Consider the following 9,913-nt stretch of genomic DNA (forward strand, 5'->3'; position numbering starts at 1 on the left):
TTTAAGGTCAAGCACATTTATTATAGCATAAGCTTTCATTTACTTCAGACAGTTCTACTTGTAAAATAGGAAAATGCATAAATCTTTTAATCAGCCTCTGAGCTCAGAATTAACATGGTTTGATATGGACCAGACAGAGCATAATAAATACAGTATTTGTGCTACTCAAAGTTCTCTGGGCAGATTAAATATTTAAAAACAATTATAGACCATTAGAACAAGAATACAGCACAGCACAAAAAACAGTAACTGAGCAGGGATTAAAAGTCCTGTGCAAAAGCACTTTTTGAAACAGCTTACGTGTACTTGCAAGCTATTTCAAAGTAGCTTTTGCAAAGGATTTAAAGGCAGCTCCTGTGCTCCCATTTGCTCAAAATGGAGTGCAGAGGCTGTCTTAAATCTTTTTGCAAGTCTCCCCACCCACTTTACATCCCCAACCCTCTGGGAATTGGAAAAGGCTTTGCAAATCTCCTGCCACTTCTTTTTTGTGCCTCTGAGATCAGTGTGCAAGGGTTTTTGAAAAGTGGGTGGCCCCACTCACGTCAATTTTGGCCTGCAAGGCAGATCTTGGTAAGAATCTGGCCCATGGAGTCAGAAAGGCCCCCCCCAACCTGTCCTCAATGAATAAAGTAACTTTAAATGTTACTTTAAATTCTATGAATCTTGGGTTTAATGATTTTATTCATGTTTTTGAAAATAGAGTTAATTTTTACTAAATGTTCAGATGGAATAACAACTCATCATGCTTTTCAGTAGTTGCTACTAGACTAATATACCACTGCTTTTGGAGCATTAGGCACTTCAGTTTACTCCCTAAGCATATTTTTCTGTAAGCAAGCCCATTTATCCTCAATGGGACTTACTTCCAAGTAAGCCAGCATAGAATCATAATGGCATCTTGGACTGTAAATCTCAACTTGTAACAATAAGAAAGCTAGGTTGCTAGGGAAAATATAATTTTATTAGCCTTGCATGGCCAAGGGATGGAGAAGAGGATTTAGCATAGATCCTCTGGCCATCTTTTGTTTTAAAAAATAGTGCAAATGAGTTACTGAAGGGAAATCTAAAAACTCCTTGTTGCCAAGCTGTTTGTAGGAACAAAACTGGCTAAAAACATCTACTGTAGCAATTCCATTGTACAGCTTTCTGAACCTGAGAGGCATAAACATTTAAAACAGTAGTGTGGTACCTTTTAATTTAAATTAGTGCAGAATCTGTATGGGTACCATTAGCATGAAACATCCAAACAGGATGATGCTTCCAGGATCCGTGTCAGCACAGCAGGCTGCATATGTACATACCTCCCCACTTCCACCCACCCAAGTACAGTGGTACCTCTGGTTACGTACTTAATTCGTTCCGGAGGTCCGTTCTTAACCTGAAACTGTTCTTAACCTGAAGCACCACTTTAGCTAATGGGGCCTGCTGCTGCTGCGTCACTGCCGCTCGATTTCTGTTCTCATCCTGAAGCAAAGTTCTTAACCCAAGGTACTATTTCTGGGTTAGCAGAGTCTGTAACCTGAAGCGTATGTAACCCAAGATACCACTGTAGAGGGATGGTGCCAAATCTTTTGAGATTGCCTACAAAAGTGCAATACATATGTTATCTATAATCTAGTATACACCATGATTACAATTTTTTATATAAAAGCATGTTAGCTTCAGTTCTTCATGCTGAAGAAGTTGCCTAACCCTGATCTAATGACATTTGATTAAAGGAGGGGAAATGAGCTTTAGGCACCTGAAAACTTCCATTGGGTTCCTACTTTGTTTGTAGTATTCTTTGCCCCTCTTCAGCTAGTTCTTGTATAATGCCAGCTTTGGTATTCCTCTGCGACTTATGAGTCCTGTTGATTAAAAATTGTGATTTCAAAATTTCACGCTATAAAATCACTGGAAGTGGTGGTCATAGTTGCAAAGTTCACATCTGAATCCTACTCTACTTCTAAGGAGTTCCGAACATCCTATATACTTTTTTCCGTATTTCATCCTCACAAGAACTGTGTGAGATACTTTAGGGAGTGTGACGAGCCTAAATCCAATCTGTGAGCAGGGACTTTTATTATTATTTCAGTTTATATTCTGAGTCAAGGGTGGCTAAACACATCAATAATGAAACAGTTTATAATTCTAAAAACATTCTTTCAACCAGTGATCTCAGGGTTTCCAGGAACAGGTGTTTTTTCCCCCCAGCCATCAAATGTCTTGAGTAAACAGGAATGTTTTAAAAATCCTGAAAGTCAATAATGAGGGGAGACACACCACACAACAGGGGCACCAACTCCAGGGAACTGGGGCCCAGCCTCTGCCAGCTGGTGCCTCACCTCTGGCGGCGACTGGGCCAGGGCCTGCGCCTCTGCCGTGAGGCCTCTGTTGGAGCACATTGCAGCCATGGACATGCTTCTGGGATGCAGTGGGCGCCGCGCCACCATGACTTTATGACAGTGTGGGGCCCAAGTCAGCACTGCTGCCTCACCAGGAAGGACCTATGAATGGGGAACTCCTGCTGAAGAGGCCCTGTCACATGGAATTGCGAGCTGGGGAGCCCATCATCAACAAGGCATCACCTGCCAAACGGGTAGTTTCCTATTTGGGAAGATTCTCTTTCAAGTAATTTGGTCCCAAGCCAGTTCATCTTGAATTGGGTCTGGTAGCTCACTGACAACTCCATGGCTTGTTAAGTGCAAGTTTCTTTCCTTCTTAGCCTAAATGTATGCCCCTATATCTAATAGGAGGACGCGGGTGGCGCTGTGGGTAAAACCTCAGCGCCTAGGACTTGCCGATCGCATGGTCGGCGGTTCGAATCCCCGCGGCGGGGTGCACTCCCGTCGTTCGGTCCCAGCGCCTGCCCACCTAGCAGTTCGAAAGCACCTCCGGGTGCAAGTAGATAAATAGGGACCGCTTATTAGCGGGAAGATAAACGGCGTTCCGTGTGCTGCGCTGGCTCGCCAGATGCAGCTTGTCACGCTGGCCACGTGACCCGGAAGTGTCCGGACAGCGCTGGCGCCCGGCCTATAGAGTGAGATGAGCGCACAACCCTAGAGTCTGGCAAGACTGGCCCGAACGGGCAGGGGTACCTTTACCTTTACCTTTATATCTAATAGGTGAATGTAGAAGACTATTTTTCACGAAGCTACAGGTGATTTTCTGTTCTTTAAATACCTTTGTGATTCAGACTGCTCCTTCCCTACTAGGTCAGTGGTGTCTCCTCCTTTGCTTTTCACAAATTCTTCATTCAACCCAAACTGCTGCAAGGTGTCTCGAAAAAGCCTCTCTGCCCCCTGACGGGCACCTTGCTGTGGAATTCAGAAGACAGGCGGTTTAGTAGGCCCTCTTCCCTTCATGAATACTTACAATTATTCCAGGCGATCACTCTAAACTAGAAAAGTAATTGGATATTTCTCTCAATATGGAAGAAGCAGTTATATTTTAAAATGTTTGCGAATTCTTTGAAGACCATTATATTCAAACATATACCTCAGTTTATTTTGAAAACAATATTTTCCTATTTAGTGTACAGTAGTTTCTCTATCATTACAGCTGGTCAGCAACTAAATTTTGTTCCCTACCAAACTCTTTTTCCCATGAAGTTTTTTTTACCCTTCAGATTTCCAGAATGGCAAAGCAGTTGCTTGAATATTGACTCCCTGCTACAGCCTGCTGGTATTTACTGTTTGATCCTCTAAACCATGACAGTTTCCCCATACCAAAATAGTTACCTTTGTGACCTGTTCAAACATATATGGTCTGTTTTTCACTCGCAACTTCATCTCTTCTAGTTCCTTTTTATACTCTTGTGTTCTTTTTCGGTCATTTTGCCTGAAACAAAAGGTTTCCGTACTATGCATCATCTTCAGTTACTCTGTGCTGCATTTTTAATTATCGGGTAGGAGGGCACATTTAGATATAGGAATCTCTCCACAGAAATGTGCTGCATATAGATCTGCTATGTGGGTGCAGAAGAACATCTGGGCACCTATGCTCCCTGGGAATTCATTTATAACGTATTTATACCGCTTAACAAAACATTTATAAGCAATTTACATAAAAATAAAAAAGCAATAACATTTCTTTAAAACAAGGTAGGACAAGGTAGGTTGGTGCACCAACCAAAGTTGGTAATGGGTGCTCAGAGCCAACTGGGCCTCTAGCATCAGTGATTGATCTAGCAGCACCCTCAAATGATGCTCTACCTCCACAGCGGGTACAAATTCAAATTCCCAAAACTGAAAAACTCCCACTCACAGGATCTCTGTCTTGTCAGGATTCAGTTACAATTTATTAGCGCTCCAGGAAATAATAATAATAATAATAATAATAATAATAATAATAATAATAATACTTTTATTTTTAAAAACCCAGTCAGGCAGAGAAGAGAAGCACAGTAATGAAATCTTGCTTTTTTGGGAAAGCCTTTTAGATCCAAATTGGAATGCCCTTTCTATTACAATATATTATTTTTCAAATTCTGGGGCTCTGTTACCAATTATATCTAAGGATAGTGGTGAGATAAGCATGAAGTGTAAATAAATAATATGACTGCTGTCTCTTAGCCATGAACACTTGAAGCCCAAACCCATTTCTCATACTGAGCTATCAGTAATTCCAACTGAAATTGTTTTGCTTCAATAATATGCTACCAAAGCCAATTAGCATACTGACCAGTTTTGCTTCAGCTTTTCTCTGTGTGTTTCCTCCAAGCTCTTATGGGGATCCAAAGCTTTTGCTCGGCAATTCAGAGACTTATGCATAGCTTGACCTCTCTTTCTCTGCAACTCTGCCCAACGAGCTCCTTCATTTTCCTTGTATTTTTTATCCTCCTGAAGGCGTCTAAATATATATGCAGATAATGGGATATGATCTTATTTCAAAATAAATCACTAAGTTTTCCAAAACAAAACTTATACAAAGCCAGTTCATATATCCAAGTTAAAACAATATTGTTCAAAGTATATGTGGTACTCTCTTAACTCTGAATTTTAGCAGGCTTTTGGAAATTTTGTTCAGGGGGGTATCCAAAAGCATAGGTGGCCTCCACCTGCCATGTGGGACAGGCAGGGTTATATTGCAAGGTTTTGAAGGCATTGTCTGGATCAGGATGTTCCACCTTCGCACTTATTCATACTTTAATTAAATGAGTAAGTTACTCACTTAATAGCAGACTGTCTCTTTCTCACTGCATCTGTGATATATATTGGAAGTGTGTTGGAGGAGAGGGATGAAAGGTAATTCAAAGACCGACTCCTTTGTATTGGTGCCCTGGAAGGTTGTTGAAAATCCTGAAAGTAAGAATATTTAATATTTATTTATTTTTAAACACACCTTTTTGTACAGTGCTTAGTTGCAGCTGTGCTCTCTTCGTATGTATGTATGCATGCACATATATATAGTGTTTGCTATTTGTTATTATCAACCTGCAAATGCTTGTCTCTTATGAGGTTCACATTTTTACATTTGGAAAACATTATGCTGACAGGTAAGTGGGGCGAAGAGCTGCCGATGTGGAAAGTGACACATCCTGTACACAACAGGATGTTATCCTGCTACATACATAACCATTTCCTGATTTACAAGAAAATCTCTCATTTTACTCCATGACTGCTAAGATTACACAAGAGTCTTGGGTGAGGTACTTTGCTGAAAGCTTTTTTTGAAAGTCTGAATACACTGTGTCAACCTCTATCTATAAGGTTGCTGACACTCTCAAAGAATTCTAATTGGTGAGACAGGACTTGCCTTTGCAGAAGTAATGCTCTTTAACAATACTTTCCACCAGTTTTGCTGGGACAGATCAGATGTTAAACTAAACAGCATTTAATTTCCAGGATTCCTTTAAAAACAATTAGAGTTACACTGGCCACTTTCCAGTCCTCGGGTATGGAGGCTGATCTGAGAGACAATTTACATATTTTTGTTCAGCAATTTTACATTTACGTGCTTTAAGAATTCTTGGGTGGATATTGTCTGGGCTTGGTGATTTGTCAGTTTTGATTTTGTCTACTGGGCCTAAAACTTCATCTCTCTGTTTTTCAGACTACCTTCCTTGAAAATTTAGTTCAGACACTGTGATTTGCTATTTAATATTAATAGTAATAAAGTTGTTATTTACTTTTCGAAATACACTTCAATAGAAGTACTACTACAGTTAAGACTTCAAGCATAAGTTGGTGCCATTGAGACTCTTCTTGTTTTATTCCGTAACATTTGTTCCAAAGAAAGCCGACCTTGATCTAAAACTATCTCAACACTGAGTTAAATGGATGGTAAAGTATATTTGCTGTTTTGCACTCATGAGTGATTTGTATGTAAAGGAATACAAAGTAGTACAAATATGAAAGCAATCCCTTTTACCATCATCCCCGGATTAGGCACTTGATGTTTGCAACAGAGATTAGATGTTCTAAGTCTGAATGGTTTATTGTGAGTTGTTTCTTTGATTTCTCGTTTGCTTAAAGCTTCTCTCTGGAATGCCCAGTAAAGTCCTTCAAAGTCAGGCACAGATGTATTGATTCTTGGTTTAAAACTGAAGTTATCCTGCAGAAAGCTCAGTTTTTTCTCCCTGTTTATAGAGGTAATTTGGGATCCTTTTTTTCTCTTGCCAAGCTCAATAGGAGCCCAGGAACTTTCCAATAAATCCTTGGCTCTCATCTGAATACGGATTTTTCGTAAGAGTTCAGCTTCTGGGGAGTAAAAGCAACAGTGATGAACAGTAATGAATAGGCTGGGAGAAGGTATATTCTGGCTAATGCAACAGAAGCGTTAATGACACTAATGACAAGAGAGGCTAATGGTTGAGCCAAGTGTTAAAGCAAAAGCAATAACTGAAAATCCAGAACAGTTGAAACCGCATTAACACATATCTTTTCCAAATAAAAAACTAGTTACGGGATATATCATGCAGCACAACTTAATAATGCTCATTCTTTTTATATTTCTATTTTCTATTTCTATTCTTTTTCAAAAACTTGTGTATTCTAGAAAGGAAAATGATCAACATGAAGTCTCCCAGACCTTTGGCTAATTAAACAATCCATGGCCTTTTAAACAGTGGGGGGCATAGTTTTTGAATGTTACTGTGTTTTGTGTTTTTATATTGTAAACTGCCCAGTGATCCTCAGATCAAGGAGTGTATAGAAATTTAATAAATAATAATAATAAAATGAAATTTGCATAGCCCTGCTTCAGGAACAAGCCAAGAGGAGCAATTCATTTCTGGATACATTTTACTATTAAGAAGAATTCCCCAAAGGGATGGTACAGGTTGGCATCCTTAAAGAGAAGGATAAAGTTCCTAGCTGTCACTGTTTTTCAGGCTAATCAGCTCCAGAGGTTAGTGAGGTGGGGCAGAGGCCAAGGCCATGAAGATGCCCAATTCATCAACCAGTGCAAATCTGTAGCATCAGAGAAGTTTCCTCCTAATTTTTATGTGATTGTTGATCACCTTCCCTGAGTCCTGTTTTTACTAATTCCACTGATTGGTCCTACTCCCTCTGAGATGAGAAATGTGTTTTGTGATATGGCAGGATAAAAGGCCTATTTTCTTTTATTTATTTTGTACTGGTATGACAGACAATGAATCTACTAACTGGAATGTCTCCTATAGCAGATGAAGAAGATACCTTCATACCATTAGGTATTGTTGACAGTGCATTAAAAGCTGTTTTACCTTTGAGTTTATCCCCAAACATTGGTTCATAGGTGGACTTGGGGATCTTCTTCCTGACTTTTGGCACTGATTTCTCAAGTGGAGTCAATACTTCTAGCATCTTCTGTCTGATGACCTCCTTTCGTTTTTCTTCTTTTTCCTGAAAACTGAAGGGTTTTTGCATTGAAAGGAGTAGTTCTCTTCTCTTTTGTGTTTCCACTTGTCTGCGAATTTCATTCTTTTCCATTATTTCTTGGTAGAGTGGCAGATAGATGTGAGCAGGCACAGGTTGTGCTCTGAACTGTTTCTGGCATTCAGCTTCTTCTAGGCTTTGTCTTTTGTACTCAGCTGATTCAATTTCAAACAATGCATGGGACTTTAATTTTCTGCGAGCTTCTCGAAGTGTCATATTGAAGGGTTGAGGGACAGTGATAGGGGAGATCCATGTAGCTGAAGCACTCTTTGATCTTGAAAAGGACTGAAGAAACGAATGTTGATTTTGCTCATTTTTTGGGTTATCAGCAGTGATGTTAGTCAATGAATTGAACCTTCTTAGGTTGCCAGATCTGAGGATATGGTAAAAAATAATGTTATCAATGGCAAATAAATCAGAAGAAAGGTTATATTTGAGAACTTTGAATAAATGAAAGGAGATAGTTTAGGAGTAATGATATTCTAAGATCTGTTTCATTATTATATTTGATCAGTTGTCCAACAGGAGCACACAAGACTACTGTAAAAACTCTATGCCTGTGTAGGAGAATCAATGTATGGATTTCAATAGATTCTCTTGCATCTCACCTCAAAGCTTCATGGAACTTTGATGGCAATGTCAATCTTCCATTTTCCTGGAAAAAGTCTTCCAGCTCCTTGTTCTCTGGTGGTTCCTGGTGGTTTTCCAACTGTACCTGGTACATCAGACCTAGTTCTAACAAACATTGTCTGTTTTTCCTTTTGAGGGCCTGAAGCGAGTCGTAAAAATCCTCTCCTGAACTCGAGGCACCTACTATTTGTTCCTCTGACTGGAGGAAATCTAGCAGCTGACTGCCATCGGGCAGAGAAATATTACTACCCAGTTGCAAGTCTGGAGACTGTGCTTTAATTGGAAACACCTAGGCAAATCAGAACAACAAAACAAAGGTTTCAAACACAGAAGAAAAAACTATTTTGAAAATGCATTTCCATTCGAAATACTGTATACCACTTTGCACTTTGTATACCTGAAGGAGCGTCTCCACCCCCTTCATTCTGCCCGGACGCTGAGGTCCAGCACTGAGGGCCTTCTGGTGGTTCCCTCATTGCGAGAAGCAAAACTACAGGGAACCAGGCAGAGGGCCTTCTTGGTAGTGGCGCCGGCCCTGTGGAACGCCCTCCTGTCAGATGTCAAAGAGATAAACAACTACGTGACATTCAGAAGACATCTGAAGGCAGCCCTGTTCAGGGAAGTTTTTAATGTGTAACATTTTAGTGTATTTTTGGTCTTGTTGGAAGCCGCCCAGAGTGGCTGGGGAAACCCAGCCAGATGGGCGGGGTACAAATAATAAATAATAATAATAGTAATAATAATAATAATTAAACCAGCATTTCCCCCCCCCCCAACAAGCCTGTGCTCAGTTAACCTGGGAGTAAAGAAGACCCCTTGAACTTTGGGTTCACATGCAATGGGATCCCGCCGTTGCACGAGAGAGGTTATTCCTTGTAAAATAATAATAATTTTTTTTAAAAAAAAAAATTGTTATTTGCTATTTGTGGTGACTGTTGCTGTTACAGGTCTGGCCCGCTCCCCTCTGCCGCCCACCGGTTTCCTCCAGGGATGCCCTCGCACTTCCATCCCCATCATACCCGACCCCCATTTCCCGCTCAGGTGAAGCCGCCGAGGAGCAGCCATGGCAACAAACAACCGCCGCCTGTTGCCATGGTAACAGACCGCTTACAACCGCCCCGCATACCCGTCGAATCTCTTCCTTCGGGAGCACCGTTTCGGCCCCGCCCGCGGCTCCCTGGGGTTCCGACACTGTCATCGCCCCCTCGCACCTGCTGCACCGCCCGCAGCGCTCCGCAGCTACCAGCTCGCCGTGCCCGCTTGTAGCTCTAGCCAATAGGCACCCTCCTTTTTTGTGTCGCTCCTCGCACATTGGCCAATGACCGCGGTCTGTTTTCCGTAGCTCCCGCCCAACCCGGTAGAATTCTCGGCTCTCATTGGTCCGGTTCTGTTGGCCGCTCTCGGTTGCCAAGGTGCTGCTGAGGTTAATGCAAGGTGCGCGAGAG

General features: G+C 41.2%; 1 protein-coding gene across 3 annotated transcripts; it reads right to left on the minus strand.

The window, feature by feature from the left end:
• FAM161B (FAM161 centrosomal protein B) lies at positions 1–9,780 on the minus strand (the record flags this gene model as incomplete). Of its 3 annotated transcripts, none has more annotated exons than XM_083614404.1 (9): positions 1–1,847; positions 3,163–3,296; positions 3,720–3,819; positions 4,663–4,830; positions 5,152–5,279; positions 6,352–6,680; positions 7,667–8,211; positions 8,447–8,757; positions 9,595–9,780. In XM_083614404.1, 9 exons carry the CDS (start codon positions 9,778–9,780, stop codon positions 1,763–1,765), a joined length of 1,986 nt encoding a protein of 661 aa, XP_083470530.1. In that variant the 3' UTR covers positions 1–1,762. The 3 variants fall into 3 exon arrangements, with proteins under 3 accessions (XP_083470530.1, XP_083470529.1, XP_083470531.1); XM_083614403.1 differs by having other exon boundaries at positions 9,580–9,780; XM_083614405.1 differs by lacking the exon at positions 9,595–9,780 and adding an exon at positions 8,866–9,534.
• Positions 9,781–9,913: the final 133 nt, after the last annotated feature.

Source organism: Podarcis filfolensis (genome assembly GCF_964270895.1).
Source record: "Podarcis filfolensis genome assembly, chromosome: 1".
Taxonomy (NCBI): Eukaryota; Metazoa; Chordata; class Lepidosauria; order Squamata; family Lacertidae; genus Podarcis; species Podarcis filfolensis.